This window comes from Hypomesus transpacificus, chromosome 15, assembly GCF_021917145.1.
Source record: "Hypomesus transpacificus isolate Combined female chromosome 15, fHypTra1, whole genome shotgun sequence".
Classification (NCBI taxonomy): domain Eukaryota; kingdom Metazoa; phylum Chordata; class Actinopteri; order Osmeriformes; family Osmeridae; genus Hypomesus; species Hypomesus transpacificus.
This window is the reverse complement of record NC_061074.1, coordinates 10,144,420-10,161,088: the sequence shown is the minus strand read 5'-3', so window position 1 is coordinate 10,161,088 and position 16,669 is coordinate 10,144,420. Positions and strand designations below refer to the sequence as shown.

Below are 16,669 nucleotides of genomic sequence, written 5' to 3'. Positions count from 1 at the left end.
ATTTCAGCCACATGTACTACTGTTTACTTTCAGGATCAAAACCAATTCCACATGAGACGTTGTACATACTGCATGTAATAAATGATGTCATAAACTACATAGCACCAGTTCACTTCTGTTTTAAACAGTTATACTTTTTGGGATTCTTCAAGTCTTCCCTTCAGTTGACTTCAAGTTCTTCAATGAGGCACTGAAAGCCTTTACGTACTAAACTGTACTGATATATACTGCTTGGTGAAGTGTTTCCTACTACCAAAAGGTGGTTATGTGCACCATCCTTGGCAACAGACAGTTGAATACATTTTCGATAAGATCTATGAGTACCACATTTTGGAATGGCATTTCCAACCTGGAATAAAACTATATAAAATGTTACAAAAGATTCTTGAAAAAAAAATTGACTGCTGTTATGTAAATTATTTCCCCCATGTATTGTTCATGCATCCATGTTTTGTTTCACTCAGTGATATGTTTCATTACTCTAGTTCAGGAGTCCATACAGGCGTATCAACCAGTATTTCTCTCACAAATACAAGCACACACTTGCGCACACACACAAACAAACACTCTTGCACATAACACACAGAGTAATTTTGTAATTATATATATGTTGTTGCTGTTAGTTTGTCATCACTTTCATGTAGTCATATAATTTCTTTCTGTCCATAAATTTTGTGTACTCTGTACTATTGTGATTTATTTTGCATTATGTATGGGTATTCTGCCTCTCCCCGCACTGTGTAATATTGTTTGTTATCTTTGTCATTTTTGTGTATTTTTAAATCTGCTAAAGTTTGTAATCTAATCAACTTTTGACATATTATGATTGGCCACTTGTTTTAAAACCTTTCCATTTTGCTAATCTGACATAAATATTCAATCCTGGGTACATAATACATGATTATTAGCTTGTAGCCAATTTACAAAACAAAATACTGCAGTTGCTAAATCTAATACTACTGTATCCTTGTAAATGAATCAGCACAGGATAATATAAAGGATAATAATCAAGTATGTTTGCTGAATGAGCTTTGGATAAAACAAATATAATAGTAAATGTTCACAGACTTGCAGGTAACCAGCAAGCACGGTCACAGCCTCTGTGACCAGTAGGGTGTGAAATTGCCTCTTGTACCAATCGCAGTGCATTTTCAGTGCAGTTCTTGTTAGGATGTTTGCTGGAGCCAGACCTTAAAGGCACCCGACCAAGAAGGACTGGACTACTCCTTCATGCAGACGTTGCAACGCCCCACATTCAGGCGCTGCTGACTCTCATCCTTGAGCATGGCCTGTGAGGAGGAGCTGAACTGTCTGCTCCTGTCAACACGCGTCAGCCAGAAACTGTAGACGTTGGCAAAGTAGTGGCACGTGCCACGCGGTCCCTGGCATTCCACAAAAGGCTGGGCACGAAAGTCTCGAAGGCAGCTTCCTGATGATGTCAGAGACTGCCCGCCCCCCTCATCACCAGCACCTGTGTGCTGCAGGGTTCATTGCATATGCGTTATAAACAGGCACTTCCACACACATAAGGCGTCAGGTAGACATGTTAAGGCCAAAAATACATTGTACTTACCATAAGGAAAGAGTACCCCATCCACAAACTCCTCCATTTAGGGGGGCACTGAGGCGTGCTGGTGTCCTGACTGTGTATAGCTACGGCCGGGGAGGTCACTTCACACACCACACAGCGGCTGATGTGCTCCTTTATCGCTTCGCCAGCCACAGGCATCATGGGCACAGCTGCCGTAGTGGAAAGCCAGTAGGACTTGTCGTTGCGGCTGGCATAGTCACAGGTGCCCATGTTGCAGTAGGAGAAGGGCATGGTGCTGAAGAGGCGCATGCAAGAGCCTGCCTGGCCTGGTGAGGGGTACACAGGAAACACCTGATGACTCCACCTCGTATGGTTACTGGTTAGATACACTGAAGAGTGAGTGAGTAGTGCTGTAGGGCCACATACCAAGGTCCTGTGTGTGAGCTTTTTCCTGGCCCTCCAGGTAGAGGAGGCTGTAACCCGTCCACAGCTCTGCCATGTCAGCAGGACACGAAGGGAGACTCTCTGATTGGCTGTGCATCACTAAAAGGAAGCCAGCGTTGAAGACAGTGCTTGGTCCTGGGCTTCCAGGGTCTCCAGTGGGGCCTTGTTCCCCTGTGATGAAACATTGACTGAGAGACTTAAGACTCGAGGCCAGTCACAATGCATGTGTCAGGAACAAAAGCATGGTTATATGATGCTGTGATCATTTGTGAAATGCAGAGGCTCCTGTGACTCACCCTGTAGACCCAAGACCCCCCTATCTCCCTGACCTCCTCTGTCTCCAGGGGTTCCACCTGGACCTGGTGGACCATCCGGCCCAGGAAAACCCGGGGACCCCAAAGGTCCATTCCTCCCTGCAAGAGTATTATGCAAATCGGTGCATGCAGTCTTTTAATAGAGATTATGTTGATTCTGTTTTTTTAGACCTTACCTTTAGGTCCGTCTCTACCATTTACTCCTGGGGCTCCAGGAAAGCCTGTTTGGCCTGGTAAACCTGGGGCTCCTGGGGGCCCGGGAGGGGCAAGGCTATCCAAAATGATCACTGCCCCTACTTCTCCTTTTGGTCCTGTGGATAGAGAATTATCAGTCAGACAGAGTGGAGGGGGGTAGTAGTGTTTCGTTAGTTCACAGTTGTGTCCATTGTTCAAAATAACCACCATTGGCTCACCTGGGTCTCCCTTCTGGCCCTGGGCCCCCTTACATCCAGGTGGGCCACAAGTTCCAGAGGGTCCTCCTCTCCCTGGAATCCCCATTAACCCAGGACTACCAAGCTCACCTAATGCAAATGCCACACACATGTTTAGACATGATACAGTATATGTCAACATCAATATATTTGACAGCAATGGTTAAACTAATAGATGAGTAATTACAAACATAATACCAGTTGGCTTCAGAGTAAGGGTTACCTTTGAAGCCAGGTAATCCTGCAATGCCAGGTAGCCCATAGACTCCTAGAGACCCCTTCTCCCCCTTTAGTCCAGGAAACCCAGGGGCACCATTATCCCCCTCGTCTCCAGTCATTGGCAGAGCAAGACCAGGAAGCCCAATGTCACCAGGTGGGCCTGAATTAAAATAACAATAACATTGCATGACAAGAAAACGGTATGGGATGTTTGTTTATCGGGGGTGGGTGGGGTGGCTGGGTGGGTGGGGTGGGGTGGGGGGGAGTTCTGACCAGAGTTTCCATCTCGCCCAGGGAAGCCTGTCTCTCCACAGTACCCTGGAATGGGGTTGGTACAGTCAACACCTGGCTGGCCTGTGGCACCCATAGGTCCTGGACTTCCTGCAAGGGGAGATTCGGTTGTCACACCATGTCACAGAAGTCCACTTTACCGACACACACCTCTAGGTTGCCAATATGTTTGATATCTGTACCTGTGAATCCTGATTGGCCCTTTGGACCCAGTGGCCCAGACTGGATTGGCCCTTGGGGGCCTTGACAGCCTCTGGATCCCTTGTCTCCTTTTGGCCCCACGTACCCTGGAGGTCCTGGCACACCAGGTCCTGAAACGTGTGTGTGTAATTCAATCAGTCAGTAAGTTTTAATACAATTATGTCTTCTTCAGAACACACAAATGCTGACTCCTACTCAGAGATGGCAGAAGTACACACACATCCTTCACTCAATAGACGTCAAAAATAGTTTCAAAAAATTATTTTTGGGAAACTTTCTCAAAAATATTTTTAGAAACGTTTCCCAAATTTTCTTTCAGTAAACTTTAAAAAAAAAATGTTTTTGCCCCCCCCAAAAATGATTTGTCACACAGACAAGACAAAAAAAGTAATGTGCCTGGCTTGAAAATGTAAGAAGTAGAAAGTACAGATTTCTGTGCTCCTCCTTACCTCTTGTTCCAACATCTCCCTTCACACCCTTCAGCCCATCCAGCCCATGCAGGCCCAGTGGCCCTGGAGGACCTGGTGGCAAACACAACAACGGTCCAGTCAGGACAATGTCAAGCTCATTGAATGGGTATTTACGGTTGAGTTTTACGGTAGAAGTGCAACTTCCTGTTGACTGTACAGCTTCATTTGCAGAGATTTGTGAATGAGACTCTTTGAGACTCTTTATCAGTTGGCTTGACAGACCCATTTTTCTATCTGAGATTATTCAGTCTGTTGGCATCCATTGCTTTGATGCTTTTACCTGAGTTGATTTTGCTTTATGCATTTTCTGATTTGACAGTATGGCATATGTTTCAGTTTGGGCTTGTAATAAAAAGTAAATACCAACAATTAATAAAAAAAGTTTTTGTGTACTATTGTATCAGTTAATTTGATTGTAGTTTTAAATGAGTAAACTTTGAACTTTTGTATGTAAAATGTTTTTTAAATATGAAGAAAAAAAATGATTATGTGAATATAAATGATGTGATATTAAACCTCAGCTCAACTCTACTCAAACAAACCTTTGAGTCCCTGGGGCCCCTGCTCTCCCTTGGGACCGGGCACTCCCGGATTTCCTTGGGGGCCCTCGACTCCCGGACTCCCACCAAGTCCTGGTGGTCCGAAGACACCTGCCAGTGAGAAAGGAATGAGGACACTATTGCTGCTCCACGGGCCACCGTGTGTCTGTCTGTCTGTCTACCAGGCTTTCCAATGCATGTTCTTACCTGGAAGACCAGGTGGCCCGATGCATGTTCTTACCTGGAGGACCAGGTGGCCCAATGGATCCTGGAGGGCCAGGCAACCCTTTAGGCCCTGGTGCGCCTGAGAATCCTGGTTCTCCTTGATCACCTTTCTCACCAGATGGAGCTATGAGAGGGGACAGTTATAGATCCCATAGAGATAAAACTTCCTTGTTGCTGTCTATTTGTCATGTGCTTCTCCTACTTCTACATTACCAGGTATCCCGTCTTCCCCACGGGGTCCCCTGTCACCAGGTGCACCAGGTGGAGCACCAATGGAGTCCCCTCTGTCACCTGTAAAGGAGTGTACTCTGTGTGACCCTCAGCTAAGCACCCAAATCTTGGCTGATGATTCATTGTTGGTACATAAACAGTATTCCCAGTGTTGTAAGAATGCTCATACCTTTGATGCCAGTGTATCCTGGGAAGCCAGGCGTGCCAGATGGACCTGTTAACCCAGGGTCACCCTTTGGGCAGAAACATAGTTGCACAAGTTGCACAAGGCGAACCCTCCAGCTAAACGAACTCAAACAGGAAAGGAATGTGTTAACCACAGTTAACTGTGAGCATCTACCTGGTCTCCGGGTTCTCCAGGGAAGCCTGTGATGCCCCTCTGGCCCGTAAAACCTGGTAGGCCAGTGTCACCTTGCTGCCCACAAGAGCCAGATGGCCCGCGAGGTCCAGCCTCCACACCTGAGGGTCCACCAACCCCGGCATATCCTGGCTCACCCTGTCTTCCCATAACACCCTTACTCCCTGAGAGGGGAATGACAATGTTTAGCTACCTCAGACCATGCTAAACACATACAGTACATACTAATTAAACTGATAATTAATCAGGGTAAACAGATTTGGGTCTTTCTCTCACCTCGTTGCCCAGTGAAACCATCAAGACCAGGTGCCCCAGGAAGACCTGGTGATCCTTTGATGGGGATAACATTAGTGTTTCCAAGGTCCCCAAAGGCCCCTCTGCTACCTGGAAGATAAGCTCCTCACATCAGAATCCATTCTATTCCATTTGCCCTGATGCTAACTAAAATACTAAGATAAGATAAACATACCTTTTCCTCCTTTGACTCCTTCTTCTCCAGGGAAGCCTGGTTGGCCATCGAAGCCCCTCTCCCCTTTTCTCCCTGGAGGTCCTAGGGCCCCGTTCCTCCCTGGTTCCCCTGAGGATCCTTCTCTTCCAGGTGCACCTCTCTGACCTTCACGTTAGAAGTCACATTGGGGCAATCAACCCAGGCCTATTCTCCTGTCACGTTCTAAATGCACGATTGGTATGTCGCTTTGGATAAAAGTGTCTGCCACATGAGGAAATTGTGATTTACTGTGTATTATTCATAACTTTCTGCAGTTGTATGACGTTGTTGGGAAAGCAAGCTCTCTTCACTTGGTACAGCACAGTTTTTCTAACCTTTCTGCCCATCAGCTCCTGGTACACCCGAGTCCCCTATTGGGCCGGTGGGACCCTGTGCCCCGGCATACCCAGGAAAGCCCGGAGATCCATTTTTCCCAACCATCCCTTTAGGGCCAGTGCCCGGCAAACCTTCTGGTCCGACATCACCTCTCACACCAGTGCAACCTGAGACACCCATACACAAAATGACCTGACTGCTTGCCAACAGACCAAATCTTAGTTTTACTTCATCACAGGTGCTTGTAATGAACACATACATGTAGGCGGTATTTACCTGGAGGGCCGATGTCCCCTGCTGGTCCAGGGGGCCCTGCGATGCCTTTGGCCCCGCTTTCACACTCCACGGGGGGGAGTCCAGGAGATCCAGGTCTGCCTGTAGAACCAATCTCTCCACGCTCCCCTTTAACCCCTGGGTAACCTGGCAAACCTGCTTCACCTGTGCAATGGCAGTCCTTCAAACTATGCAAGTCATATAATACTATTTCGTCAATGATTAACAACTGACACAATCCTTACGGTATAATATAGTAACCAGCATCGGCACCTATAAAACTAAAGTTGAGATACCAGGAATAGGGATTTGCATATTGTCTGTTTCTGGTACCTGTTAATCCAGTTGGACCAGGTGGTCCTGGCACTCCCTTAGGTCCTGATAGGCCCAGTGGTCCAGTGAATCCTATTGGCCCTGGAGCTCCGGGGACTGAGTCTCCAACTGGGCCCTTGAGCCCCGTAGGGCCCCTTAGGCCAGGGGACCCAGGAGAACCATCATAGCTCAGGCCTTCTTTGCCTGGATCTCCTACGTCTCCTTCACACCCCACAGAGCCTGCATGGGGGTGAGAGCATAATGCATTATTTAACCATATTCCATCACATATTAAGTATATGTTTTATTTGTTTTATTTATAAGTATATACAAAATATACCTTTGATTCCGGTAGGTCCTGCCTGCCCTAAGTCTCCTTTCTGTCCCTTTGCGCCGTCAGGTCCAGTAAGTCCTCTGTACCCAGGGGGACCTGTCCCACCAGCAAGTCCTGGAGAGCACATACATTTTCTTTAGACACGGCCACTGGATTTAAATCAAACTGACCCCAACCCCAGTGAGAAGACAGTGGTTAGGCAACGTTACCTTGTTGTCCAGCAGCTCCCTTCTCTCCAGGCGCTCCGGGGTTACTGGGCACACAGGGCCGAGTATCTCCTTCAGTCAACAAGGGGGCCGGGGAAGGAAAAGACAAAATGGAGGACAGTCATTAGTACAGATGAGATAATCACAATAATATCACACATTTATTACAAAGTGAAGCATTGAGCAGGCTCCTGACCTTGGACTCCTTTGGGGCCAACAGGCCCCCTGAATCCTGGGGGTCCCGCATCCCCCGGAGGCCCCCTGAGTCCCACAGCACCTATGACATCCAAACCTGGGGAACCAGCGGGTCCGGGGAATCCTTTAGGACCATCGAATCCTGGATAACCTCTTTCACCAGGAAACCCTGAATAGCTATCCCCCTGTTTCAGTCAGACGGAGAACCAACAGAAAAACATTTCATTTTTGGTCCATGTACATTTGTAGACTGGCACACTGAACCCAGCTAACAGACCTGGGAGACATACCTTTAGGCCTTCGTCGCCAGGTGCACCTGGGAAACCATCTTGTCCCCTCCTTCCTGTGGCTCCCTGTTGACCAGGAGGCCCTCGGGAGCCAATTGCTCCCTTCTTTCCTAGAGACAATATAGACCAACATATTGCCATTCAAAGTCACAAAAATCTGTCCAAAACAAGATTCTTTCACATGTGCCCTTACCTTTGATATTCATTATGTAGAGGTCCCCTTTCGGACCTTTGAACCCTCGCGCTCCTGGAAACCCAGGCAGTCCCTGACAGAAAAACACACGGTCCAATAAACGTTTTTGTTCATGAACGAGAAAAGATTGGGTGATCTAAGGCACATGAGGAGCGATACCGCCACTCACGGCTGGTCCACGTTCTCCGGGTTCTCCTGACAAACCGCTGTCGCCTCTCAGTCCAGTCGGCCCTGAGATGCCAGGTAACCCAGGAAACCCCGGGGGCCCAATAGAACCAGGCTCCCCCACCAGAGGTATAGAAGCCCCACAGTCACAGTCACCAGCACTACCTACAGACACCAGGACACACACACCTCAGTGTTTTCCCCCACACAATGCAACAGATGTGAGCGGTAGCAATGATGTGAGTGTGTCAAATGTAAATAGATCACTGACTGGAGACATATCAACTGAAATGTAAGGGAAAAGATGTTTATGTTAATTTTTCCCAATTTTATTTGAAACTCATGGTGTTATGGGGAAGATAAGGAAGCCAAAAGCTAACTTTGTACTATATTGACATGATCAATGACCTGTACTAAACAAGGTGCATGAAAGATTAAGTGAATCAATCAACATACACATTAATAAATAACAGAAAGTCACCTTTGTAACCCGGGAACCCTCTACCACCAGGTGGACCTTGGTCCCCATCTTGTCCTGGTTCCCCTGGCTCTCCTGCTGTGCAGTACACACCTGCAGAAATCCCAGAGCACAGGCTATGGGTTCCTAAACACCAACTGAATGACCAATCAGACTGATCTCTCACAAGCCCATCCACCACATAAAATACATAACCAGTAAGGAACACATTTTGGTCAACTTTTCTCAAATGTGGTTACCAAGGCTACCATCTTGACCCGCAAGAAAACAGCTTCAACCAGTATGAAATGTAAACGGATTCCTATTTATATTGTCAGCTGTATCAACAGTGATCTGGTGAGAAGAATCCTATCATTGTAGCTTTTTTACCGTTCTGGTGCCACATGGTGTTTCAAATGAGCACCTAGTGTTTGTATCATTGACTTTTTACAGTCATTGGTTTGTATCCACGGTTACGTGAGCTCTGGAGCTAGCCTGAAGTTGTCATACTCATAATTCTAGTCAGAATCTGAGTCTGATAACTCTCCGTTGGGCTGTGAGTATGGGGCGTGTTTCAACCTAACTCGTATAACAAATGCCTCTTCGCTCAATTGGATAGACCTACAACCAATCAGAGCAACTTAATATGTTGTTTGTTGAAAACGAATTCAACCCAAGCCTCTTTGGTGACGTGGTTGATTACGTTACTGTTGATCATCTGTCCATCATTGTATAAAGCCCGCCCTGACAATGTCATTGGTCCGAACAGCTCCTGTTCGGACATAGTTTTTCCCCAACTGAGCTTCCCCAGACCCAACTTCCCGACCATTTTTTTAGTTGGCGGGGCTAAGTTGGGCTGGCAGCCAGGCTACTCTAGAACTACATCAATGTAGTTTGTCATACGTAAAGGGAAGTTTCCCTACGTATTCCCCTCAAAAAAAGGTTTTTCCACTTATTACTAGAATGGTCATAACTTTTAAACAAAAGGATATATTTCGAATCTGTCTGCTGTTCTACATTGCGCACATAATTATGTCATAAGGCCCGATGTACGTTTTCCTCTATTTTGTAATAAAAGTGGTTGAAAATGAAGTTGTACGACGGAGAACATTATTGTAAAAATTGCAGTTTAAAATCTTCTTGATAAAGGATGATTTTCCTTACATAATCACGCATACATTTATACAATTAGAAAAGCCATTTTCTTCAATATGGTCTAAACAGTTTAAGTGTACGATGAATACGAAAATTAATGAAAATATGATGACGCATGCATGCCTATCATTGTAACCTTTTTACCGTTTTGGTGTCATCTAGTGTTTCAAGTGTGCAACTGCATCTCAAGTGTTCATCAATGACTTTACAGTCATTGGTTTGTATCCACGGTTACGTGAGCTTCAAATGAATGTAGTTAGTCATGCGTAGTAGCGAAGTTTCCCCTACGTTTTTAACATTTATTGTGAGACCTAATGTATTTAAAGATTAAAGCTCTGTTGTAGTTCAAACAGCTATGAAGGTAAGTGCTGGCATTATATGGTTGCTTGTGACGTTATAAACACGATTTGCGACATTGTTCTTGGTTTTAAACTCATTTCGGTGCTAGCTAGCTAGCTCTACATCCATTGTGTTATTAGCCAGATTCAGTGTTTGTCTTTATTAATGGTGATATATTAGTACGTTGTGAAAAGTGTAGGTAGCCTAATTTTTATTTATTTAGATGCAAACAGTCTTGTGAGGCTCAAGGTACGTACTCCAGTTTTGTGAACTTTTTGTTTGATCGGCCTCGTGGGCAGCATAAAGTTCTATGTTCTGTAATGCAGCAGTGGAGCCAATATACAAATTGAGTGCTTTTAAACATACCATCATTTGTTTTCTATGTTGTAACTATCCCTTTTTAAATAGAAAACGAGACACAGAGTATGAGACCCAATAGAGTATATTAATATTATTGGGTTTCAAACTTTGCAATTCCAATCCAAAGTCATTTTATTGGTAGTTTACATGTAGCCTAACGCTTATTGTGTAGTAATTAATCGTATAAGTTATTATTATTTTGAAGAAAACCAAATTACTATGAGGAGTTGTATGCCAGAGATAACTTTTTATCGCAGTGTTGTGTGTTTCTCGAGAAAAATAAACCTGGGAAACATACACCTCTCACCAAATGACCAACATGCAAAGTGGACTTTATGACAGACAAAGGAGTTATTTTATATGTGAAAGCTGAGTTCTCATTAACTTGGAACAGTTTCTTCCAGATCCCCCACTGGCCAAACATACTTGGATCATGGGCGAGACTAGACAGAGAAGACACCTTAAGGCTCCAGAGAGACTCAACCAGAGAGACTACAGAGACTCAACCAGAGAGACCACAGAGACTCAACCAGAGAGACTACAGAGAGAGACTCAACCATAGAGAGACTCAACCAGAAACAGGAGTAACCGAACAGAGGATCGACCAGAGAGAAACAAGCTTCCAGAGACGAGATACAGGATCCAGAGAGACCAGACAGAGAACAAAGAGAGAGCTGAGTTATGGAGACACATCACTGTGATACATGTGGAAAGAGCCTTTCCTCATCCAGTAACCTCAAGAAGCACATGAGAATCCACACTGGTAAAAAGCCCTACAGCTGTGACCACTGTGGTAAAACCTTTAGCCAGGCTAGCAGTTTCAGAGCTCATAGCAGGATCCACACTGGAGAGAAGCCCTACAGCTGTGACCTCTGTGATAAAACCTTTAGCAGAGCTAACAATTTCACAGCTCACCGCAGAATCCACACTGGAGAGAAGCCCTACAGCTGTAACCTCTGTGGTAAAACCTTTAGCAGGGATAGCAGTTTGACAGTTCACCGCAGGATCCACACTGGAGAGAAGCCCTACAGCTGTGACCTCTGTGATAAAACTTTTATCCGGCTTGGGGAATTGACAGTTCACCGCAGGATCCACACTGGAGAGAAGCCCTACAGCTGTGACCTCTGTGGTAAAACCTTTAGATGTGGTAGCCATTTCAGATCTCATAGCAGGATCCACACTGGAGAGAAGCCCTACAGCTGTGACCTCTGTGGTAAAACCTTTAGCCTGACAGCTTTGACCGTTCACAGCAGAATCCATACTGGAGAGAAGCCCTACAGCTGTGACCTCTGTGGTAAAACCTTTAGCCATGCTAGCAGTGTCACGGTTCACCGCAGGATCCACACTGGAGAAAAGCCCTACAGCTGTGACCTCTGTGGTAAAACCTTTAGCCGGGCTGACCATTTCAGAGTTCACCACAGGATCCACACTGGAAAAAAGCCCTACAGCTGTGACCTCTGTGGTAAAACCTTTAGCCATGCTAGCAGTGTCACAGTTCACCGCAGGATCCACACTGGAGAGAAGCCCTACAGCTGTGACCTCTGTGGTAGAACCTTTAGCCGGGCTGACCGTTTCAGAGTTCACCACATGATCCACACTGGAAATAAGCCCTACAGCTGTGACCTCTGTGATAAAACCTTTAGCTGTGCTAGCAGTGTCACAGATCACAGCAGAATCCACACTGGAGAGAAGCCCTACAGCTGTGACCTCTGTGGTAAAACCTTTAGCCAGGCTTCCAATTTGAGAACCCACAGCAGAATACACACTGGAGAGAAGCCCTACAGCTGTGACCTCTGTGGTAAAACCTTTAGCCATGCTAGCAGTTTGAGAAATCACAGCAGAATCCACACTGCAGAGAAGCCCTACAGCTGTGACCTCTGTGGTAAAACCTTTGGCCAGGCTGGCCATTTCACAGTTCACCTCAGGAGCCACACTGGAGAGAAGCCCTACAGCTGTGACCTCTGTGACTATTCAGGTAAATCAAAGGTCCATCTAAAGAGTCACCTTTGTGTCCACAGTAGAAAAACCCCAAAGCAGTGATGTCTGGGGCCAAGCTGTCCCAGCAGTCACCACCTGAAAGAACTTCTGGACGACCCACAGCTGGAAGAACTACCGGCCTTCAACTAAAACATCTAATATCCTCTGCTGTTAGACACATGCAAACAGGGCGAGGGACGTAACAGCCTGCGTTCTGCACCTGTCTTTCACCAACTGTCTTTGGAGGAGGGGAGCACTGAACTGCTCCTCCCAAGGTTTCTTCTATTTTTTCTCAAATTTGCTTTGTCTTCCTTGAGGGTTTTGGTTGGTTGAGGGGCAGTTCTATGGGCGTATGTGAAGCCCTCTGTGACATTGCTTGTAAAAATGGCTATACAAATAAATTGTATTTGAATTGATGATTACTCGTCCAATGCACACTGATCTTTATCCATTGTTGAAGAATACGGACACACTTCTCTGTATTTACATTTACAAGTAAAGGGTCAAGAGACTAGATGGTTCTGAAACAAAAGGGTTTATTGTCCTATTTTTCAGATTATAGCCTGATAACAATGCAGTTTACACACTTCTTGCCTACCTCACTGGAAGATGAAGACTGGAACAGAGATGTGTTAAACATAGGGCTGGGCAGTAGGCATATGTCCTAACATTTACAAAACTGTATAATTTTGTAGCACGGACGGTAACTAGGCGGTAACTATCACGATAGATGAGTTTTTCTTATTTTTTTTGTCCATTTTTTTTCTTTAGTTTCAAAAGAATGCAATCTGCACCGGCCATAATCTGCCGCACTTGGCCGGGTTTAGATGGAGTAGGCTACGGCAGGTTTGTCACATCAAATGGAATTTGTCTGCAGTGCTTTGCTACGGAAGAAGAGCTAACATGTAGCTTTCAACAGTAGCCTACTTTTATGGGATCGGAAGAAAACTTTGTTCAATATTTGTAGTAAGCTGGTGGTAACAAATCTCTACAATAAACATTTCACAATTCTAACAAACCTTTAAGTCTCTGTAGACGTCGGAAGTTGTGTCATTTAAAAACGGAAAGATGAAGGTAGAAAACGATGGTCTCCATCTATACAACACTGATTATGAGGACGCAGAAGATTGATTGCAAAGTTTGCGTAGATTGCTTGCGATATTTGGGTTTAAGTTCCATACAGTAGTTTTATGCCATGCCTGGTGTACCCATTTCTATTTGTAAAAGGACACTGAAACGCACATTCATATAAGCACATAAAATGAATTATGTAAATGCTAGTGTTTTAACTTCAGGATTCATTTAAGTGGGTGTATACAGGTTCAACAGCATGGGCCTGGGGCAAGGCCCCCTGATGCAATCACCCATCCCTACCCCCCACCCCTTCCCGAGTACCATATCGCTGGTGTGTTTTAGTCAAAATATATATATATATACATATAGGTATTCAGGGGCCTTAAGCAAAATTGATTTGGGGGCCCCTCTGCGTCGCTTATCGTTGCCGATAAATTTTAGGGTTAGGGTTAGGGTTAGGGTTAGGGTTAGGGTTAGGGTTAGGGCTAACCCTAACCCAATATATATTTTTACATAATAAATTAAACTGTAATTTCATTTGCTCTTGGGGGCCCACTGGTAGCCACAGGGGCCCTAAGGAGCTGCTTAGTTCGCTTATGCCTTGGGCCGGCCCTATATTTATAACTGTATTACTCAAAATGTTAACTGTACCTGTCTCCACAGCCCCATCCCATCCAGGAGTGCAGCTAAATAATTTACCAGTGTAATATGGGGAGTCAGGTGGCTGAGCGGTTAGGGAATCGGGCTAGTAATCCGATGGTCGCTGGTTTGATTTCCGGCTGTGCCAAAATGACGTTGTGTCGTTGGGCAAGGCACTTCACCCTACTTGCCTCGGGGGGAACGTCCCTGTACTTACTGTAAGTCGCTCTGGATAAGAGCGTCTGCTAAATGACTAAATGTAAATGTAACATATTCAGGTTCACCATTTCACACTGAAGTCATGTAAGTATATTTTACGGAATGTGTATGTGAAACTGTGAGAGCCACTGTGAAAAAAGGAGGGGAAAAAAACGGAGTCAAACCTGGCAAGCCCCTCCGTCCTTTTTGTCCTTTAGCTCCTAGAAGGCCCTGTTTACCAGGCTCCCCCGCTGAAGGCCCTTCAGAATAAAACCTCCCTGGTTCTCCCTGAGACCCTGTTTCCCCAGGGACTCCACGTCTACCAAGCTCCCCATCGGGACCTTAGCAGAGTAGCAACAAACACTGGTTAAACACAAACCGCTGTTTGAATGCTGTTTTGTCCCATTTCATTGCACTGTTGTTTAAGTTAGTTTTTGTTTAGTTTGGTTTATTTAATTTTGATTATCGTATCTTATTTTATTGTATAGAATGTGCATCTTTTAAAATTACGTTTCATACTTCGTATCCCTGTACATGCTGCTGTACATGCTGCAGGTGTGCCTGATACACTCACCTGGGATCGATGTTCCTATACGTCCCGGGGGACCATGCATCCCCATCTCCCCCACGTCTCCTGGGAGACCAGGTTGTCCCGGTAACCCCGACTCTCCCATAGCTCCTGTGAGAGCGATGGTTACGACTGTTAGAATTTTGAGGCAGCTCACTGATAATGTTAAGATGTGAATGTGAAATGGTACGAAAGGGGGCTTTGTTTATGTGGCACAGCTATACACAAGAATAATGTTTTGGATGGCTACTGATCATCTGTTAGATGGGTACAGATCAGCAGGGACACAGTACACAATCAACAGTTATTCGTCCGCTGGTACATGTTATTGATTAGTATTGTACAGGTGTGTCTTAGGTTGATGTCAGGCAAAATGATGAGCTCACCTCTACAGCCTGTATGATGCCCAGGGAAGACACATCATGACACATGACACACATGATGGTGATGCCAGGGACAAACAACAACGACATCATATAAAGAGACAAACAGCCACATCATGCCAGCATGCAACACAAACAACATGAACATAAACAACCTGACGTGACAATGGAGGAAAGCTGATAGTGGGGTAAACAGAGGTAGGGAACAGACATACATCTACATGGACATGTCTCACACGAGTGCATGAGGTTCCATGCTTGATTATGTTCTAGCTACAAAGAAGAGAAGATGGTTGTTAACACCAAAGAGAGTGAGTCCCACAGAAAGGGGGCCCCCGACCTGTATCATTGATGTACTGGTACGCTGTGTTTCCTTTGAGGCCTGGATCCCCTGCAAAGCCCTGGATAGAACCCCAAAACAAGTCCTCTTAATAACCTGGGCATTAAAAGTTGGGGACTAATAGTGATGATGGAGACACCAGGGTATAGTTGTTTTTTTACCTTCGGTCCTTCGTTTCCAATCAGACCAGGTAGTCCAGGGCTCCCGAAAAGCCCCTGGATAAAATCACAGTTATTAAAGTATAAAGTATATAAAGTATAAGGTACAAATAGCTGTGTTTCCATAAGCTAAACATTTACATTGAATTTAGATCAATATTTAGAAATCATCTTCAGAATATATATGCATATGCAAGGGTGTTCAAGCGGTCTTGGCAAGGACAAATACCTTTATTCCAGGTAAGCCAGGTAGACCAGGGAATCCAGTGGCGCCCTAAACATTATAATAGTTGTGAAGATTTGAGGATGAGAATGGGTGCTGGGTACAAACATGCAAACGTGCCTTTATATCAAGCTTGTACAATTGGGAACATCTTGACAATTTGTATTGTACAACAAATTGTAATTCTGGCAAAGGAATAACAATCACCCCAACGATGTCTGAAAACACGGCCCTTAAGGAAAAGAAAATGTTCAACCATGCAATGCTAATGCTGGGAAAAAAACACACGATGGAGACAAACCATGTGCTTGAGTCAACTTGAGGGTCATGCATGACCATCTGAAAGGCATCCCATTGGTTGTGCCAGACAAGTAAAACAAAACTAGTCTTAGGTAGCTGAAAATAATTATTAAAGTATTTAAACCAAGGTTCACTTCTCTTACCCTGACTCCAGGAAATCCAACAATTCCCATTTCTCCTTTAATTCGTAGGAAAGAGTCACGTCCCTGGAAAATGAAAGGATAATTTACGAATATATTCGGCAATTGAACAGATACACCAACAAGTGAATCTATACACCCATGGACACATGCTCATTGTGTATCGTGTTGAGCACCTACTTACATTCATTCCTCTGGGACCACACTCCCCCTTCGCACCTCGGTCCCCCTAAAATACACACAAGCATCACATGAAAGCATGAAAGAAAAATGTGGAACAAAGCAAATAGGCATGTCTTTATGTCTTGTTATATTC

At 45.1% G+C, this 16,669-nt stretch overlaps 2 protein-coding genes across 5 annotated transcripts in view; one reads left to right on the top strand and one right to left on the bottom strand.

Moving 5' to 3' along the window:
- Nucleotides 1–765: 765 nt before the first annotated feature.
- col4a4 (collagen, type IV, alpha 4) overlaps nt 766–16,669 on the bottom strand; it is a 32,511-nt gene continuing 16,607 nt past the window's right edge. For 3 of the 4 annotated variants that reach the window (XM_047036540.1, XM_047036541.1, XM_047036542.1), the window contains 35 exons: nt 16,538–16,582; nt 16,357–16,419; nt 15,920–15,964; nt 15,694–15,747; nt 15,533–15,593; nt 15,196–15,204; nt 14,816–14,920; nt 14,427–14,582; nt 8,524–8,613; nt 8,047–8,207; nt 7,878–7,950; nt 7,688–7,794; nt 7,399–7,582; nt 7,206–7,274; nt 7,003–7,110; nt 6,684–6,902; nt 6,354–6,515; nt 6,077–6,244; nt 5,724–5,867; nt 5,531–5,638; nt 5,237–5,418; nt 5,066–5,129; nt 4,879–4,956; nt 4,682–4,789; nt 4,444–4,551; nt 3,881–3,952; nt 3,413–3,541; nt 3,213–3,320; nt 2,944–3,099; nt 2,703–2,810; nt 2,466–2,600; nt 2,272–2,388; nt 1,958–2,146; nt 1,574–1,857; nt 766–1,478 (listed from right to left, as the gene is read on the bottom strand). In XM_047036540.1, the coding sequence (XP_046892496.1) occupies nt 1,221–1,478; nt 1,574–1,857; nt 1,958–2,146; nt 2,272–2,388; nt 2,466–2,600; nt 2,703–2,810; nt 2,944–3,099; nt 3,213–3,320; nt 3,413–3,541; nt 3,881–3,952; nt 4,444–4,551; nt 4,682–4,789; nt 4,879–4,956; nt 5,066–5,129; nt 5,237–5,418; nt 5,531–5,638; nt 5,724–5,867; nt 6,077–6,244; nt 6,354–6,515; nt 6,684–6,902; nt 7,003–7,110; nt 7,206–7,274; nt 7,399–7,582; nt 7,688–7,794; nt 7,878–7,950; nt 8,047–8,207; nt 8,524–8,613; nt 14,427–14,582; nt 14,816–14,920; nt 15,196–15,204; nt 15,533–15,593; nt 15,694–15,747; nt 15,920–15,964; nt 16,357–16,419; nt 16,538–16,582 (4,227 nt within the window). In that variant the 3' untranslated portion in view covers nt 766–1,220. The remainder of the gene's footprint in view (nt 1,479–1,573; nt 1,858–1,957; nt 2,147–2,271; nt 2,389–2,465; nt 2,601–2,702; nt 2,811–2,943; nt 3,100–3,212; nt 3,321–3,412; nt 3,542–3,880; nt 3,953–4,443; nt 4,552–4,681; nt 4,790–4,878; nt 4,957–5,065; nt 5,130–5,236; nt 5,419–5,530; nt 5,639–5,723; nt 5,868–6,076; nt 6,245–6,353; nt 6,516–6,683; nt 6,903–7,002; nt 7,111–7,205; nt 7,275–7,398; nt 7,583–7,687; nt 7,795–7,877; nt 7,951–8,046; nt 8,208–8,523; nt 8,614–14,426; nt 14,583–14,815; nt 14,921–15,195; nt 15,205–15,532; nt 15,594–15,693; nt 15,748–15,919; nt 15,965–16,356; nt 16,420–16,537; nt 16,583–16,669) is intronic. The other variant, XM_047036543.1, reaches the window with a different exon arrangement.
- On the top strand, nt 11,086–13,837 carry LOC124478310 (zinc finger protein 420-like). The gene has a single exon (XM_047036558.1). The coding sequence runs from the start codon at nt 11,101–11,103 to the stop codon at nt 12,391–12,393; it is 1,293 nt and encodes a 430-aa protein (XP_046892514.1). The 5' UTR covers nt 11,086–11,100; the 3' UTR covers nt 12,394–13,837.

What these genes read in the sequence shown, in the direction of transcription:
- LOC124478310 (XM_047036558.1), top strand. Translation starts at nt 11,101, where the DNA reads ATGAGAATCCACACTGGTAAAAAGCCCTACAGCTGTGACCACTGTGGT.